The 19,979-nt window shown below is 47.9% G+C and overlaps 1 protein-coding gene across 1 annotated transcript; it reads right to left on the bottom strand.

Moving 5' to 3' along the window:
• Positions 1-9,901: 9,901 nt before the first annotated feature.
• LOC142422340 (ferritin light chain-like) lies at positions 9,902-10,540 on the bottom strand. Its single transcript, XM_075527738.1, has one exon. It carries the CDS (start codon positions 10,453-10,455, stop codon positions 9,928-9,930), a length of 528 nt encoding a protein of 175 aa, XP_075383853.1. The 5' UTR covers positions 10,456-10,540; the 3' UTR covers positions 9,902-9,927.
• Positions 10,541-19,979: the final 9,439 nt, after the last annotated feature.

Genomic DNA, 19,979 nt, shown 5'->3' with positions numbered 1-19,979 from the left:
ACTGCCGAAAGAACAGAGTTCTGTCTTGGAAGAAGCTAGAATGCTCCTTCCAGGCAAAGATGTCGAGACTTCTTTTCATGTACTTTGGACATGTTGTCAGGAAAGACCAGTTCCTGGAGAAGGACATCCTGCTTGTTAAAACAGAGAGGCAGTGGGACAAGAGGAAGGCCCTCCATGGGATGGACGGACCCAGTGGTTGCAACAATGGGCTCCAACATAAGGACCATTGGGAGGACGGCCCGGCACCGGGTGGTGTTTTGTTCTGTTGTGCATCGGGTTGCTCTGAGGTGGAACTGTCCCAGTGGCACTGAACACCGATGTGGCTGGGGCTGGGAAGGACGCGAATTCCTCTTCTTTATTGAGTGCAAAGTGCCCTGCGTTCTGCAAGGCAATGGGTATCTCTTTACATATGGTTTCTCTGGCTCTTGAAGGAGCCCTGGCGGCATAGCGGTTACCAGTTGGGCCATGATCTTCAAGATCAGCAATTGGAAACTACAGCAGCTCCTCTGGGGAAAGACAGGGCATTCGACTCCGGTAAAGAATTACAGTCTCAGAAACTCACAGAGGCAGCTGCATCCTGTCCTATTAGCATCACGACTAGCTGGCATCAAGTCAGTGGCAGTGAGCTGGATTTGGTTTTGTTTTCTGGCCCTGGGCTTGTAGTTCTGCTGGATGATTTACAAAGGGATTAGTCTGCTGTGCAAATAAGGTGTATGAAGCCCCTGCAGAGATTGGTCAATTACTATGCAAACTAGGTGGCTGTGGCCCATGGAGGGGCTTGGCCAGTTTTGCCATCCTACTGGCTTAAGAGACTGAGGGGGATCTCATTACCATCCAGAAGAAGAACCTGAAATAGAGCATGTCCTTTGGATCCAGGGCCCCTGTGCTGAGAACCTCCTAGATCCAGGAGATAGCAAGCAGTAACACTGAAGAGAGTGCTGTGGAAGTGACCAAAGTATAAGATGCTGGGAGCCAGGAGAGCACTAGGAGGCTGTGGAGTGAGGGCGGAGCACGTTTGGGCAAGAGGTTTCCTGGCAGAATGAGTGCCTCTGGAAGCAGAATTGCTGTAACCCCTGCCTGGGTAGGGCAGAGGCCAGGGTGAAGGACCTGTCTGCGGGGCACAGCTGAGAAGGAGCTGAGAGCTGGCTCGAGGAGTTCTTGCTTGAAGAGCATTCTCCTGCCTCCTGAGTTCTAGCCTCTTATTGCTAAGTTGTTCCCGATGCTGAGTTGTAGCCTATTACTTACCTAGTAAAGCCCACAACCATGAGCCTGAGCTCGGAGTTCTGTGTGGCCATTGCGCCCAATTACCTAACCCAGCACAGAAACAGAGAGTGCAATGACTGCTGTCAGAATTGGGAAGTTGGAGAATGGACATGCGTCTGATCTCCTCCTTGTAGGCAATGGCTCTGAGTTGACGGTGATTGGGATTCTCGCTCCATCTTCTGAAGTTAAGCGAGGTCCTGCTCATTAGCTCCTTTACCCACCCACAATAGCCCTGGGAGGTGGGTACCATTTATGCAGCTGTAGGATTTGAGGACCAGCAGGTTCATGAATTTGCCATAAACGAGGTTTGGCCATCTGCATTCAGAGCTGGGGTAACTCACAGGTCTTGGTTTCCTGGTCTGAAAAATGAAAGCGATGACTGCTGTTAGGATTGGGGAAAGGATGTACAATGTCTAGCACACCCCATGTGAGACATGCTCACTCAATGGAATCTGAGAGGATGATGATGAGGACATTGATGATGGTGAGGACGCTGCTGTTGTTGCTGCTGCTGGTGATGGTGGTGATGATGATGGTGTCATGGTGTCATGGTGGTGGAGGTGGAGGTGGAGGTGGTGGGAATGGTGGTGATGATGACAATGAGGTAAGATGGTAGTGATGATGGTGGTGGTGGTGATGGTGTCATGGTGTCATGGTGTCATGGTGGTGGAGGTGGAGGTAGTGGTGGTGAAGGTGGTGATAGTGGGAATGGTGATGATAATGAGGTGAAGATGGTGAAGATGGTGGTGGTGATGATGGTGTCATGGAGGTGGAGGTTGAAGTTGTGAAAGTGGTGATGGTGGAAATGATGGTGGTGATGGTGGTGATAGTGATAATGAGGTGAAGGTGATGGGGATGGGGGTGCGTGTTGGGCTGGGTTAACTAGAGAAATAAATCCAGAGACTCTCATATATGTCAAAGAAAGAGCTTTATATCAAGGAGTAATTATGCATCAATAAAACATCCCAGCCCAATCCAGATCAAGTCCATAAGTCTGATATTAGCCCATAAGTCCAAGTCTAATCCATAAATCCCTCTTCAGACTCACGGAGCCACATGCAACGATGCAGGAAGAGCAGAGTTGTGTGCATCCAATGGCGGTGGATGTATCTCCGGGGCTCAAGCAGATAGATCTCTGCATGTCTCTGGCAGCCCTCTGAGTGACTCCATAGCAGAAAGGTGAAGACAGAGAGAGTGCAAGTTCCCAAGATCCTCTTTATGAGAAGACCATGCCCATCAGGAGGTACCATCAGGCTGTGACCTGATTGGCAGGTTAGACTCCAACCATATCTTCTTACAGGCACCATGTTGGCACCCCAAACCCTAACGACCACAGTGGTGATAATGGTAACAAGGCGAAGATGATGGTGGTAGTGCCAAACTCTTGTGTCATTTCCACTTTTAATTCTGCTACCCTCTTTTACCACCCCTCCCCCCTTCCCTCACCAAAGGGCATTTTACCCCACAGAGAAAGACAGGGCCATCTTCCTTTGCTCTCTGAGGAAGAGCAGGGGATTGTGGGATGCCGAACCACACCACCTCTTGCTGGCCATGGCTACCCCTGGTTTCCGCAGCTCACCTGCTTCTGTGGGAACCCCAAGCAGCTCACTCACGGCTTCTCCTTGGACCTGCTTGGGTGCTGACTCACCCAGGAGTCATTCCGGTGTGTGTGGGGCCTCGGGTTGCTACACTAGCTCTAGGGGCCCCAGGGTGACCACTGGGAGACTCTGAATAAGATGCCACGGTCATCCCCCAGGGCCCAGGGATTGGGGTTCGGTGTCCAGGGCTGCTCCCGCATTCTTCGCTTTCCTTTAAACCAGCGCCGGACAGGCATGGGCCGTTGGGCCTTCGGGAGGCAGGCAGTGGCATGCGGAGGGCACTGTGCCGGCCGGGGCTTCCCAGTGGCTCCGGGCGGAAGGCAGACCTGCGTGTTGAAATCCCCGGAGACCAGGAGAGCCCGTTCCCCTGTGGGCACCACTCTGAGTTTCTTCTGCTGCGTGACAAGGCTGTTCCCTGGCAGTGAAGTGTGTGTGAGTCAGGAGACAGATGAGTGTGGCCACGAGAGAAGGACTCTCTACCCTCCCATTCAATCCCTAGACAACCACTCACCCTTTAGTAAGAGTGAAGGAAACAGAGCTTTACCAGAGAAGGCACCCACCTTCCCAGTATACACTCCCAGTCCAGCCCAGCTCCATGGGTCTTCACTGTCCCCTGAAGTGAGGACAGAGGGGCTGGACCCCCCACACACCATTTTTAAATAGGAAAAACCACGCAGAAGAGGTGGCTGGAGAGAGCCCTTCCCTGTGTGTGTGTATGCACAGTGGGGTGGCATGTGCCTTTAGGGGAAGGTGCTGTGGGTGTGAAGGTGGCTATGGCCATGAATGTCCTGGGCCTCCTTCATGGAGTTGAAGGGCTGGGCTGGACTCCCAACCTGTCTACCGGGAGGGATGGCTATGGGGTGGGCAATCTCTGAGAACCCTGTTCCACTGGGGTCCTGACCCCAGGGACGAGGATGGGCAGAGCTGCTGGTCACGGTGTGGACGTCAGTTGTTCAGACAAAGCTGCAGGCTTCTTTGTTAAGGGGACTTTCTAAGAATGAGACTGGCTGGTGATATGGGTCAGAGATGGAAAATAGGAGTGGATGGGGCCACGGTGGAGCTTGTCCTTCGTGGAAACTGTGTCTTCATCACTTCGGACAGTGCTGCTGAGGGGGGATGTGTAGGGAGGCCTGAGGGAGGACAGAACGGAAGATGGGAGACAGAGACTGAGAATGGCGGGAGAGACAGGAAGGGATGGAGAGGGAGGGACAGAAGGAGTAAAGGAGAGAGAGACAGAGAAAGAAGGATATAAGGAGCGGGCAGGGAGAGGGCCATGGAAGGGAATAACATGTCAACTGAAACCAGGAGGCGCCAGCAGAGAAGCACAGTGCAAAGGCCCTGGGGTTGGAAGAGCCCCTTTGCCTGTTCAGGGAACCTACAGACAGAAGCATACGGAGCCTGGCGGGTCAGGAGGATGGGGACGAGATGAGTTTGGCAGGGGATGGATCAGGAATTAAAGATTCTTCTGGGGCCCAGACCTGGAGTGTAGTGGCAAGCTGGAGAGTGTATGCTTGTGCCTACTTCTCCATCCAACCAGGTGCCACCAGGTGGGAATGTAGCCTTGGCATGAGCAGGCTGTCCACTTCAGACGAGTGTGGGGCTCTAGATTTGGACGTGAGTCTTGTGTCTTTTTGATGCAGGCTTCTGGGGTAAACATGGACGTTGCCCCTGAGTTGACCAGGAGCCCCCAGTGTGCAGGACTGGGGATGTGCTGAGCCCAGGCTGAATCTGGAGCTCTGGGGTCTCACCCTGTGGCGGTCCCCAGGAACAATCGAAGCTGGGCCTGATTCCCAGGAAAAATCCTTTGCTGCTCTAGCTGTAAAGTAGACTTGATCCAAATGAGGGCCCAGCCCAAAGGGCAAGGGTGTGTCTTTCTTAACAAGCCTCCGGTCAAGGACCCAAGTGTGCAAACTCAAACCATAAAGCAATTAGAAGAGCGAGCAGGGCAATGCTGTTGGGCCTACTTTCAACAATGGATTATCTGACACAGTAACAAAAGCACAAACAGCAGGAGACAAAAGAAATAAGCGAGACCTCAGGGAAAGGCAAAGCATTTATTCATCAGAAGACTTTACCAAAAAAATTTTTTTAAAAGTGGAAGACAAGCTGCCAAGAGAGACTCTATCTTTGGAAACCATGCAGCCGACAAGAATCTTGTATCCAGAATGTCTACAGAGCCAGCGCTTACAACCCAGCAGTAGGATGAGAGGCCAACCTGACATGGGTAAAGGGGCTCAACAGACATTTCACAAAGAGAACATTCAAATGGCCACAACGCACAGACAGATGCTCCACGTCATTAACGGTCAAGGCGATGCAAATCAAAACCACCAGGAGATACCACATCACTCCCCCCAGCATGGCTCAGATAAAAATTTTAAGTAAAAAAATAACCCAAGAAAAGAGCCAATATTGGCAGAGAAGCGGGGAAACTAAAAGCCCTATCCTCTGCTGGTGGGAAGGCAAGGTGGTACAGGGGTTGCGGGAACAGTGCACCAGGTCCCTAAACTGCTAGAAATGGAACCACCGTACAACATGACCCAGTATCAGAAAGACGAGAAAGCAGAGACCAACAAGAGCTGGTACACCGATGTTCTTTGCAGCAGTCCTCACAATGGCCCAAAGTAGAAACAGCCTCAATGCCCATCAGCAGATGAATAGATACATCAGATGTGGTGCTTTCTCAATAATAGGCTACTGCTCAGCCAGCTGGGGAATTGTAGTCTGATGAATGCTACAGTGTGGGTGGTGCTTGAACTTGACATTATACTGAGCAGAGCAAGCCAGTCCCCAAAGGACAAGTATTGAACGACCTCACTTACATACAAAGGCAAATGTGTAGACACTCAAGTTTACTGGTGGTTAGCAGGATAGGAGGGAGGAAGGAGAGGGAGGATGAGCAGTGGTGGTAAAATTAATTAAGGGTAGAGTGGTCCAGATTATTGGAATTTCTGTCAACAACCGTGCCTCTGGAAAAAGTTGTGTGTGGCTCTTTCCCTGTCTGCTCTTTATGTCCTTCAACACCAAGAAAACAACAACAACAAGATATCAAGAGTCGCTGCAGAGGCTTCTCAGGAGCCGGTGATGGACCGGCTACAGTCTGGGAAAGCCCCAGGGGCAGGTCTCCTCTGTCCTGCAGGGTCACTGAGAGTTGGAATCGGCTCAATGGCAGTGAGCTTGGTCATTATTTATTTATTTATTTATTTTGCTGAGGCTGTTCAGGCAAAACCAAACATTTATGGGATTTGGTTCCTTGTTTGCAAGTTGAGGGCCATGGTTTTCTGGGAAATCCACCGAATAACATATTAAATAGTTTTGCTCAAAATCCTAGTTGGTTGTACAGGTTCTGGAATCTTAAGAAGTTGCAAGATGTCATCCAAGACCCAACAATTGATCTCTGGAGCAGTAGATGAGGGCCAGGAGGAAGACGTGGAAAGTGTGGCTAATAGCCACCACAGCAGTTGCCTCCTTCACCGTGAGCGCAGAAGAACCTGAAGGCACCCGCTCCCACGACTGAACATCATGATCACAGATGTCTTTGAAGAATCTTTAAATATAAATAAAACAAAATGTTATTGGCATATAATTCACATAGCTTGTAATTCAATAGTCTAATCATATCAAGAAGAGTCGTACAATCATCGTTAGAACATTTTCTTCTCTCGAATGCTCACTATTATTAGCTCCCCATTTCCCCCCAACTGCCTATGTCATCATCCCAAGAAACCATCAATCCAGTTTCTCTCCTTGAGGTCACACAGGGTAAAGGATTAATGGGGAGGGAGGCCTTGCGGGAGATGGAGGAGGAAGGGGATTGAATGTTTGTATAAAGGCAAAATCAAAACAAATGCGTACAGATTGGGGAGGGGCAATATTTGTTTGTTGTCAATAGCAGATACTAGACTTGAATATTATATTAACATTACATTTCTACTACAAAAGTACATTTACTGTCTCTATAGATTTACCCGTCCTGGATCTCATATACAGTACAACATGCCAAACAAAACTAATAACAATAACAAAGTAAAACTGAGGAGAACCTTAATCAGAAAGAAAACGGAAAAGATTAAAAACTAGAACGAATTTAAAATGGGTCAAAAAGGAGATCAAATGATAAGGTGTTAATTTTTTTAAATCATTTTACGGGGGGCTCGTATGATTCTCATCACAATCCCTGCATACATCCATTGTGTCAAGCACATTTGGACATTTGTTGCCATCATCATTCTCAAAACATTTTCTTTCTACTTGAGCCCTTGATAACAGCTCCTTATTTTCCCCCTCCTTCCCTGCTCCCCCTCCCTCATGAACCCTCGATAATTTATAAATTTTTATTATTTTGTCATATCTTACACTGTCTGCCATTTCCCTTTACCCACTTTTCTGTTGTCAGTCCCCCAGGGAGGAGGTTATATATAGATCCTTGTAATTGGTTCCTCCACCCTCCAGGTATCACCACTCTGACCACTGATCCTGAAGGGATCATCTGTCCTGGATTCCCTGTGTTTCTAGTTCCTCTCTGTACCAGTGTGCATCCTTTGGTCTAGCCAGATTTGTAAGGTAGAATTGGGATCATGATAGTGGGGGGTGGGGAGAAACTAGAGGAAAGTTGTATTTTACATCGTTTCTGCCCTGCACCCTGACTGGCTCATCTCCTCCCTGCAACCCTTCTGTAATGGGATGTCCAGTTGCCTACAGATGGGCTTTGGGTCTCCACTTTGCACTCCCCCTCATTTACAATGATATGCTTTTTAGTTCTTTGATACCTGATACCTGATCCCTTTGACACCTCATGGTCACACAGGCTGGTGTGTTTCTTCCATGTAGGCTTTGTGTTAAATTTTAACCCACCTGCATCTGCAACAATCTACTTTCTTGATCAAAAGGGGGGAAACGAGGAACAGAATATTAAAATCTCATGGGTGCCGTGGAGGCTGGATGGACTCATTAAACTATTGCCTTGAAATCCTCTCTCTCTAAAAAAAAAAAAGAAAGAAATCACGTCTAAACCTCAAACCAAAAATATCCCCAAAGTCATCCTAAAACCACAGAATAGTTCAGTTGGACTCGCAAAAAATAACTTGCTCGACATTAAGCGCATTACAAAAGCATTAGCTCTTTTAAGAACCATCTCTGCAGCATCAAATAGATCATAGAAACTGGAACATCAGGGGCAGGGAGTCCATGTTAGGGAGAGAGGAAGAACTCAGCCAGGAGCGCAAGGACAGCCCCAGAAATCTCATCCAAGTGAGAACTTGCACATGTGCAAACTGGGGAATTGGTATGTTTTGCTCTGCTTATGGGCAACAACAAGCACAACAACAAAGTAGGTACATTTATTTTTTTAATTTTTAAAAAACATTTTATTAGGGGCTCATACAACTCTTATCACAATCCATACATATACATACATCAATTGTATAAAGCACATCTGTACATTCTTTGCCCTAATCACTCTCAAAGCATTTGCTCTCCACTTAAGCCCTCTGCATCAAGTCCTCTTTTTTCCCCCCTCCCTCCCCGCTCCCCCCTCCCTCATGAGCCCTTGATAATCCACAGATTGTTATTTTGTCATATCTTGCCCTATCCGGAGTCTCCCTTCCCCCCCTTCTTAGCCGTCCATCTCCCAGGGAGGAGGTCCCATGTGGATCCTTTTAATCAGTTCCCCCTTTCCAACCCACTCACCCTCCACTCTCCCAGCATTGCCCCTCACACCCCTGGTCCTGAAGGTATCATCCACCCTGAATTCCCTGTGCCTCCAGCTCCCATATGCACCAGTGTACAATCCCTGCCCTATCCAGTCCTGTGAGGTAGAATTCGGATCATGGTAGTTGGGGGGAGGAAGCATCCAGGATCTGGGGGAAAGCTGTGTTCCTCATTGGTACTACATCGCACCCTGACTGACCCATCTCCTCTCCTAAACCCCTCTATGAGGGGATCTCCAGTGGTCGACATTTGGACCTCGGGTCTCCACACTGCACTTCCCCTTCCCCCTTCATTCACTATGGTATATATATATATATATATATATTCTTTTTTTTTTTCATGATGCCTTATACCTGGTCCCTTTGGCACCTCGTGATCGCACCGGCTGGTGTGCTTCTTCCATGTGGGCTTTATTGCTTCTGAGCTAGATGGCCGCTTGTTCACCTCCAAGCCTTTAAGACCCCAGACACTATCTCTTTCGATAGCCGGGCACCATCAGCTTTCTTTGCCACATTTGCTTATGCACCCGTTTGTCTTCGGCAATCGTATCATGGAGGTGTGCAGTCAATGATATGATTTTTTGTTCTTTGATGCCTGATAACTGATCCCTTTGGGACCACTCGATCACACAGGTTGGTGTGTTCTTCCATGTGGGCTTTGTTGTTTCTGAGCTAGATGGCCGCTTGTTTATCTTCAAGCCTTTAAGACCCCAGTCACTATCTCTTTTGATAGCCGGGCACCATCAGCTTTCTTCACCACATTTACTTGTTCACCCCCTTTGGCTTCAGCAGTTGTGTCGGGAGAGTGAGCATCGTAGAGTGCCAATTTAATAAAAGAAACTATCCATGCATTGAGGGAGTGCTTAAGTAGAGGCCCAAGGTCCATCCACCACCTTAATATTACACCTATAAATATAGACATATAGATCTATTTCCCCATCCTCATATATATATTTGCATGTACATGTCTTTGTCTAGACCTCCATAAATGCCCCTTGACTCCCAGCTCCTTCCTCCATCTCCCTTGACTTTCCTCCTGCCCCACCACCATGCTCCGTCCCCACCTGGGCTACAGCTATACCTCTTCTCTACGCAACCTTACCCTTGATCATTCCCCACCAGGCCTGCCACTCCCCCCTCACTACCATTTTTGGTCCCATGTTGTTCCCTTGACCCTGTGTTTGTTAACACCACTTCCTTTTTTTTTGCTACAAAAGGAAGCTTTATTGTTTCCATTTGGTCCCCAGCTGGGGAGGGGCTCCAGGGCGGTGGCGCTGTGGACCGGTTCCGGCAGAGGGGCTGAGGGCGGCCGTGGGGAGGCAGAGGGCCCCTGGCAGGTGGCTTGGTGCTGCAGGCTCCTAGTCTTCTTTGAGAGTGAGCCTCTTGAAGAGATACTCGCCCAGCCCGGCCTGGGGGCTGGCCACCCTGTGGAGGTTGGTCAGGTGGTCGCCCATCTTCTTGAGGAGTTTCACCTCCTTGTCCAGGAAGTGGTTCTCCAGAAAGTCACAGAGATGAGGGTCGGTGTGAGTGGACCCCACGGCATGCAGGTCCAGAAGAGCCTGGTTGAGTTTTTTCTCCAGGGCTAGGGCAGCTTCCATGGCGTCCAGGGTTAGACGCCACTCATCTTGAGACGGCTTCTGCACATCCTGGAAGAGGGCGCGGCCACCGCGCTGGTTCTGCAGCTTCAAGAGACGCTCGGCCCCCTCGCGCTGCTCCTTCGCCAGCTCGCGGAAGAAGTGCCCCCCGCCTTCCAAGGCCACATCGTCGCGGTCGAAAAAGAAGCCCAGAGAGAGGTAGGTGTAAGAGGCCTGCAGGTGCAGGTTGACCAGACGGTTGACGCCGGCCTCCGCGTCCGCAGAATAATTCTGAGGGATCTGAGAGCTCATGATGCGTCGGTTTGGAGGTCACCGCACGCCAAATAAAAGTGTCCGCTGGTCCCAAGAGGAGGGGCTGGCCGAGAAGCTGGTCCACAAGTTACTTCCGGAAAGAAACCTGCTGCCTTATCCCCCTACCCCCCCACCCCAAGTCCCCCCGGAACTGTCAGTCCCGTTGTTTTTCCTCCAGATAGTTCATCCAGCCTGTCCTATTCAGACAGACCTGTGGAGACACTAACATGCATGAAAACAAGACAGAGGAAAACTAAGCAACAGTATACAACCAGACAACAAAACAACAAAAACAAACCACTGACAAAGAACAAAAAAAAAAAAACAGTTCACAAAAGAAAAGCTTGTAGTTAGTTCAAGGATCATTTGCTGGCCCTTAGGAGCGTTTTTCAGTCCAGTCTGTTGGGGCACCAAGCCCTGGCCCCAGAGTCCACTTTCAGCATTCCCTGGGGACCTTGCCACTCCATTCCCTTGCTGTTCCGCTGCACTCCCCCAGTGCTTTGCCTCGGTGTGGTGGGATCAGGTCAGGTGCAATTCCCACACTGTGTCTCCGGTGCTGTCCCCTGTATCGCCCTTAGTCACTGATTGGCATCATGTCTCATAGTGGGGCCAGCCATGTTGTTCTCTCTGTGGACTGGCTGCTCTACTCAGAAACATCATCCTCATGACCTGGTGGGCCAGGCTGTGCTCCACTCTCTCCTTCTGCCCCTTCATCTTCTCCCGTGTGCTCTGATCAGATATGTCCTCTCCCAGAGCTGCAGAATCAATGTCGTGATTTGAAACAAATTCTTTTTGGGGGAGGGCCAGGAATCCACTTACCTTTTGGTGCTGGGGTCAGCCTCCCAGACCTCTCCACTGGTTCCCTACTCCATGCCGGGATATTGCATTCACACCTTGCGGCACTGGGTTGAAGTCTGCTCCCACTTTCCCTGTGGAGATATAAACAATACCCCCCCCCCTGGATGGGTTAGTGCCCCATGCCCCCACTCCCCTTTTCTTCCTTATATTCATCCTTTTGTTTTCCTTTCCCCACCTCCTCCACCATTGTCTACCATGTGCATCCCTGGTTTTGGTCTGGTCTCTGCCATTTATTTTTTTTTAAAGCCCTGAGTAAAAATTTTATTCAGGATCTGAAAGGGCCAGTGTTTGAGAAAGTGGCAGCCTGTCCAGACAGGTCTAATTGTACAGCGAGACCTTTTAGGGGCGGCAAGTCCTGCTGCCTGCACGTTCCGCCCACGGAGGAATCTTCCCAAGTCAAGTCTGATGCATTGGTTGCAAGCTGTGTTGCAGTTGCTGACATTGGCCGTGTGCCTTCCCTTGGGTGTTCAGGAAAAGTCCTCCAGGGCTCAGCTGGCTCCAGGGTGGAGGGTGGAGCTCAGGCCACAAAGAGAGGTGGTATGGTCTCCGCAATGAGCAGGTGGACTCCTCACGTAGCAGGTGATTGGTGTGCAGAAAGAATGAGCAGATTCGTCTGAGCTCTTGATGTCAAGTAACAAAAAGTCAAAGCAAATAGAACTCAATTGGCACACCACACAGGAAAGTCCACTCACAGCAGCTCAGGTGCTGTGGGGAGGATTTCTGTGTCTTGGCTCCGCCTTCTGTGGTGGTGGCTGGGAGAGAAGCCATCGGCAGCTCTAGACTCACAGTTTCTAGTCTAGCCACCTTAGCAGACAGGGGACGCGCAACAAAAATCCCAGGGCTGACTCTTATTGGTCATCTTGGTTATATGCCCGTTTCTAATGAATCCCTGTGACTCTAGTTGGCCAGCCCTGGTTCAAGGGTTTATCCTGAGTCAGAGGGTGGGCTCAAAGCCCTAGGATCATGGACAAAAAGTAAAGAGGCAAAATTTCTTCAAAGCAAGACAGACATGATTAGAAGGAGGCGAGGGGGGGGGATAGGGGGTGACTGTTGGCAGGAAACACAGCAAAAGACCAGCGTAGGATGAGTCATACCACTGATGAGTCGTACCCAGCAGTCTTCTCCAAAGTGTTTCTGTTATTTTTATTTTTTCCTTTTTCTAAAGAATGTGGCACCACCTGCTAGAAGCCATCAGGCAAACCAGTTTAAAGCAGAAGTTACTCGCGTGTGCCCACAGGTACATTTCCACAGAGAAGCAGGGAGACAATAGGGACTGGTGGCAATTGGGGCAAAATGCAGAGCTCATGGTCCTCTCCGTGGCCGGTGCTCCCAGACCTTCCGATCAGCCAAGGGAAGTGAAGATACACGATTTTACATGAAATTCCCTGGTTTTTATTGTTTTATTGGTTGGGGATTAATACATGTGGGGGTTACACAATTTCATGTCAACTTGATAAAAGAATGAAGGGGTGGAGTTTAGTCTGTCAATCAAGTTACAGCCTGATGATGCTTCCTTGTGGGCGTGGCCTAATCATGAGGATTCTGAGAACTTTGCTCTCCTTTTCTCCTGGGAGGTAGACCACCCTCTGCTTCACCTTCCTGTTGACAAGCCACATGGAGCCACGCTGATGGCAGCCAGAGCCCTGGAGATGCTTCCACTGCCATTGGATCCACAAGACTTTGCATCCACCGGCCTGTGATCTCCCGGCATTCTGCATCATTGCATGTGACTGTGTGAGTCTGGGGAGTGATTTATGGACTAGTAGCTGACTTGTAGGTTAATATTGGACTTATGGACTTGATCTGGACTGGGCTGGGATGTTTTTTTTAATTACATTTTATTTATTTTTGGATGTTTTCTTAATATGCAATTATTCTTTGATATAAAGCTCTCTCTTACACACATGGGTATCTCTGGCTTTGTTTCTCCAGTCAACATGGACTAACACGACACATATAACATATCATTCCATATTTCAATCACGTTAAGTAGAATTGTACAATGGCTACCGCAGTTTTCAACCATTCTTTTTCTACATGAGACATGTCGCAGTTTTAAAATGATCTTAATTTTTTTTTTCTTAATCGTATGGGCCAATCCCCCACGCCTATTTATGGACCGAATCTTGCTGACACTTTTTTGGCAGGGCAGGGGGTGGGAGGTTGGGCACAGATTTATTGAGTTAGGATTGAGAGATAATAAAAGTCACCCTCTTTAGTTGTGCAGTTTTGTGCATGTTGCAATGCACTGTTGTGTAACCAGCATCATGATTGAGTTACAGGACTTATTTAGTAAACCACTAACCAGCCCTACCCTCAGGCTCTCACAGCTGTCCCTTTGTTTTGTCCCCATCATTTGTCTTGTCCAGAAATCTCATCTCAACGGAATCAGTTGCTCAATGCATGTGGCTTTGGGGTCTTTGGTCACTGGCATGCTGCATTTGAGGCTCATCTACTTCGCTGCGTGTCTCGGTCACGTATGACCAAGAAGTGTTCCTCTGTACTATGTCCCACACTTTGTTCATCCATTCACCTGCTGATGGGCATTTCATTTCGGTTCTTTGGTGGCTAGAGTAAAGCCATGATCGCTATGTCTGCACAGGTTTCCATGTGGGCATATGCTTTCGTTTCTCTCGATGGCTGCTCCGTGTATCTAGGATCCACCTGGAGTGTGTTTCAAGGTGGCTGCACATTTTGGGTTCCCATGAGTACTGTGAGCGGTCCAGTTGCTCCTTGTCCTCATCAGCACTCGATCCGGTCAGGTTTCTGCTTTTCCTTTGATTTGTGTAGCCATTCCACTAGGTGTGTAGTGGTAGCTCACAGTGGTTCTGATGACTCAGCGCTCCCCTGCTAACCAAAGGTTGACTGAACACACCGATTGTCCTGTGGAAGAAAAGATCTGGCGATCGCCCGTAAAGATTACAGCCTATGAAACGCTGGGAAGCCCTTCTACTTTGTCCTTGAGGGCTGCTATGAGTCCAAACGGACTCAACAGCACAACATTGATACTAAGTATCTCTTCTGACTCAACGGCACAACAACATTGATACTAAGTATCTCTTCATTGACTTGCCATCCATGCCCCCACTCTTGAAGTATCTATTCAGACATTTTACCCATTTTTCATTAGGCCTTTTGTTTTCTTGTTATTTTTTAATTTAAAAAAATCTTACCAATTGGGATTTAATACATATTTAACCCCATAGTTCAGTCATACCAAGTAGAATTGTACAATTGTTACCGCAATCAGTTTCCCAACATTCTCCTTTTTACACCCCACCCCGACCAGCACCACTGTACCTTCCTCCCCATGAAACCTTTATTCTACTCGCTGTCCCTGTAGGCTCATCAATCCTGGGTTTCATACACTGAAAAACGGGAAAGCACATAACACAACTTCATGAGGGTGGCCTCCAATGACATACCACCTCTGAGAGACACCCTAATATGAACAAACAAACATCAAACGAAACAATACAAACCAAAAATACAGGAAATGGTGGCAAGCAGATCAGGTCTAGCCTGTATCACAGGGGGAATCTAATGACCACGTTTTCACCATTCAGGTCAGATTTATGCCTTTGATCTTATAATACTCCACTCTCCCAGACTCTGTTCAGTGACCACTTTCCTCCCGCCCCTCAGTTTGAGATGGGGAGTTCTTCAAAGGCTTCTCCCCTGTGTTATTTTCTTATGATTGAACTATGGGAGTTCTTTCTGTATTCTAGAGACCAATCCTTTATCGGGGTGGTGGTGGTGTTGCAAACATATTCTCCTAGTCTGGTCTCTTTTTAGTTTTATTACAGTTTTTTGTGAAGAGCAGGAGTTTAAAAAATCTTGATAAAATCCAAATGATCAATTTTTTCATTTGTGGTTTGTGAGTTATGTGTCTTATCTAAAAAAACAAAACAAAAAACACCCTGCACCTAACCAAAGGGCACAAAGGTTTTCCCATTTTATTCTACAAGTTTTGCAGCTTCAGGTGTTATACTGAAGTCTAAGATTCATTTCAACTTATTTCTTTGTATGTGGCGTGAAGTGTGAGTTGAAGTTCATTTTTCTCTATTACATTTACTTATTTGCAGTTATCATTATTATTGGTCTATGGCCATCCACATGCATATTTTGAAAAGATTAGATTTTTCTTGGTGTCTGCTGTCTCCACATCACCCCCCACTTTTCAGCTGGGTTCCAGAACTCATTGCCAGGACCACATTGAGCTCACAGACAATGGTCACCATTATTAGGTTCATTAGGGAAGTTCATAGGTTAGGATTCAGGTGAGAAATGCTCAGGATACAGCTGCTGAGTGAAGACAGTCTTTTCTCAGCTGTACCTGCAGGCAGACCTCTCTCTGGCCCTCAGCCACTTGGCTTGGTCTCTGTCCTACTTAAGAACATGTTTAGAATGCTCTTCTGAGGCTGTCAATAAATGCCTAAAGGGCAAACCACCTTGCTGTAAGCCACAAGCCATAGGCACTCAGCTCCAGTTCTGTGGGTCAGCCAATTCAATGCCCAGAGGTACCTCATTCTGCAAGTCAGCCTCTGGCCAGGAAGCACTCAGCCTTACTTGTTCTGTGGGCTACGAAGTTCACTTCTCTGTCCAGTGTCTGGCTCCTGGTTTGACCATTCCTGCCCTTCTGCGGCCAAAGCTATCTCCTGTCAAGGAGGTTCTATATGGAGGGATCTCAGGGTCCAGAGGACATGCTCCATCTACTCTCTCACTGGTAGTGAACACCCCCTTCCTGCTTCTGAAATTATTTGTTTTATACCCCGTAGGATGGCAATCACAGTGGACCCTGGCACAGTCACTCACAGCTGAGTTAAATACTCCAATCAGTGTCTTCATCCCCTTTCTTACCCAGACCCATCAGGAAAACAGAGGTCATTTGGGGGGAATAACAAAGGCAGTGGCTACAAGAGCTATGTTAAATAATCCACCGCATTGCAGGGTCTTACCCAGCTGTGGTTCATCTGTCAAACTAAGACATTAGGGTGGGTGCACTACTATGAACGACATAATTTATTTGTACGTGTCTGTTCATGCGTGCCCTATTTTTCCCTGTTCCAGGATTCAATCCAGGATCCCTCTTTGTATTTGTATCTGTATTGGGATCCATTTTTAGAAGCATATTTTATTGATCTATTTTTCTGCTATTCTCTGCTTTCAGCCAAGACCCATCTGCCATAGCCTCTTTTGAATCAGGCTTAATGCCCCCTCCCTTCCTCTCAATAGTTTTATTGCTATAAAATTCACACATCATACACTCCCATCATTAAGTCACTTTTATTTATTTATGATTTTGTCTGAAAAAATTTAAAATTTAGATTATTTTATTGGGGGCTCTTACAACTCTTGTTACAATCCATACATCAACTATATCTGACATATTGGTACATATATTGCCATCAGTCTTTTCGTTAATCATTTTATTGGGGGCTCTACAACTCTTATCACAATCTATACTTACGTCAATTGTATAAAGCACATTTGTACATTCGTTACCCTCATCATTCTCAAAATATTTGCTCTCCACTTAAGTCCCTGGCATCAGCTCCTCATTTTCCCCCTCCCTCCCCGCTCCTGACTCTCTCATGAACCCTTGATAATTTATAAATTTTTATTATTTTTGTCATATCTTGCACTATCTGATGTCTCCCTTCACCCTCTTTTCTGTTGTCCATACCCCAGGGAGGAGGTTTAATGTAGATCCTTATAATCGGTTTCCCCTTTCTACCCCACCTTCCCTCCACCCTCCCGGTATCCCATGCTCACCACTGGTCCTGAAGGGATCATCTGCCCTGGATTCCCTGCGTTTCCAGTTCCTATCTGTACCAGTGTACATCCTCTGGTCTAGCCGGATTGGTAAGGTAGTTTTGGGATCATGATAGTGGGGGTGGGGAGGAACTAGAGGAAAGTTGTATGTTTCATCATTGCTACATTTCACCTTGACTGGCTCTTCTCCGCCATCATTCTTTTCTAGACATTTACTTTCTATAGAGCCCTTGGGATCAGCTCCTCTTTTTTGCCCCCTCTCTCCCCATCCCACCCTCATGGCCCCTTGATAGATTGTTATCATCTTCATATCTCACCCTGACCGCCGTCGCCCTCCCCTCTGGTTTCTGTTGTTCTTCCCCCTGGATGGGGGGGTGTCATGTGTCATTCATTGTGATCCATACCCCCGTTCTCCTTACCCTTTTGGTGTCTCTATTCCCATTCCTGTTCCTGGCTTCCGTGTGTCGTGAGCATTATCTCTTGCCTATACCTATATGCTTGCTCCCGTCCAGCCCAGAGTGGGAAACAGCACTGGGGTCATGATAGTGCAGCGTGAGGCCTCAAGGGGTCAGAGGTATATTGCGTGATCCATCGGTGCTCTACTGCACCCTGATTGACGCATCCCCTCTCTGTGACTCTTCTGTAGGGGGATGTTCCATTGTCCACAGATGGGCCTTAGGTCTCCACTCCAACCCTCCTCGTTAAGTCACTTTAAAAAATTGCGTGTACATCATCACGATCAGTTCTAGTGCACCCACCTCCTTCCTACATTCATCACTTGCTCCCAATTCCCTTCAATACCCACCCTCTCCTCGATAAACCATTGCATCAGTTATTGTCTCTATATATCCAGTCCTTCAGTGTTTCATAAACCGGGAAACACATCAGAACCAATAAAACATAAAGACAAAACAGAAAGAAGGAAAAAAGAATAACAATATAGAGGAAGGGAGAGAAAAGACCACCAGCAACATTAAAATAAAGCAGAGAAAATTTTTCTGTCGTGGAACAACTGAGCAATATTTAAACCTAGAATAAATTCAGGTTGAGTCAAGAGGGAAGTATCATATCACACCATAGTTCCATCCACCGTGATCATGTTCACAATCGTCTGTCTGATAACAAAGCTGTCTTGCCCTCACCTGTGGCCAGAGGCTCAGTCAGACGAGGAACTTTGCCCATGGATTTGGGGTTTCCACTGTCCTCCATAGCCTTCTACAAATTGGGTGCTCATAGTTTGAGCTTTGATATCTTTTCCTTCATCATCTTTGGATTTTGTTACTGTTGTCTTTGGATCACACAGGCAGGTGTGCTTCTTTGCTGCTGAGATGTCATCCATTACTTGATATGCTCCTTCTAGCCATCATCTCAGAAGCCCTGGTGGCATAGTGGGTTACACATTGGGCTGCTAACCACAAAGGTAGCAGTTCAAAACCACCAGCCACTCCGTGGGAGAAAGATGAGGCTTTGTACCTCCTTAAAACTTTTCAGTCTCAGAAACCCACAGGGGCAGTTCCACTCTGCACTGCACGGTCCCCGTGAATCAGAGTTGTCTGCTAGGCCAATGGACAGGATTACGGTGGGATGTAGTCTGCGTTTGCACCTTACTGGAGGGTGTGGTTCAAGTCACCACCTTTGCTTCCTTGGGGTCTGGTCTGCAGAAGGCCAAAGCCAGACCGCCATCAAAGCCGTCTTTTTTTGTGTCCTGCTTTCCCTGACGGAGCATGTGCAGAAGCAAGGAGACCACCTTGACTTTTGGATATGTTTGCTCTCTCTCTGGACCCTGCCTCTTCCTGACCTCCCAGTCTTGGGACTTGAGCTGTGGCCTGTCACTTGACCTGGTTTCACCAGCTTCTCAGCCTCGTGGATGAGGAGAATCCTTCAGATGGAAGTATGAACTTTGGATTTGGGACTTAACAGTACCCACAGCCACATGCCCCTTTTCCCCAAAGTCCAGTGAATTCTGTGAGAGGTTACAGGGAATTGCAGAACCCTGGGATGTGAGGGAATCTACTTGGGGGAGGAGTGGTGGGTGGTCTCAGGGACAACAGAGTTGTGTAGCATTTTGGAAAAGTTGGACATTTGGGACATCTTTGATCTCCACCTACTTGAGACTCAAAACCAAACCAAACTCACTGCTGTTGAGTGGCTGCCAACTCACAGCGAGCCTATGGGACAGAGTCGAAATGCCCTGTGACTTTCCAAGGCTAACTCTTCACAGAAGTAGGAAGCCCTCATCTTTCCCCCAAGGAGTGACTGGTAGTTTTGAACTGCTGATCTTATGGTTAGCAGCCCAACACAGAACCACTATGCCACCAGGACTCCTTTACTTGGAACCAGTCTTGTATTCATTATTTAAAAAAAAGATATTGTTTGCACCGATGCCTTTACATGATGGTGTTGCCAAAAATATTGAGTATACTGTGACCTGTCAGAAGGGCCGAATCTCTGTTGGAAGAAGTACAACTGGAATGCCCCTCAGGATGAGGATGGCGAGACTTGGTCTCGTGTACATTGGACACACGATCAAGAGAGGTCATTCCCTGGGGAAGGACTTCTCACTGGTAAAGTAGAGCCTCAGCGAAAACACACTCAATGAGATGGGCTGACACAGCGGCTGCAACAAATGGGCTCAGAGTTCGGTTCTAGTACACACAGGGTTGTCACAAGCTGGACTGGACTCAGGGGTCCCTAGCAGCAGCAAGACTCTCCTTAAAAGACAACATCACAAAATAATCATCATAATAATGTATGAATTATCAAGGGTTCATGAGGAAGCGAGGGAGGGTGGGGTGGGAAGGGAAACAAATGAGGAGCTGATACCAACGGCTCAAGTAGAAAGAAAATGTTTTGAAAATGATGATGGCAACATATGTACAAATGTACTCGAC

Source organism: Tenrec ecaudatus, chromosome 12 (genome assembly GCF_050624435.1).
Source record: "Tenrec ecaudatus isolate mTenEca1 chromosome 12, mTenEca1.hap1, whole genome shotgun sequence".
NCBI classification, from domain to species: Eukaryota; Metazoa; Chordata; class Mammalia; order Afrosoricida; family Tenrecidae; genus Tenrec; species Tenrec ecaudatus.
This window is presented reverse-complemented; position numbering and strand designations above follow the sequence as displayed.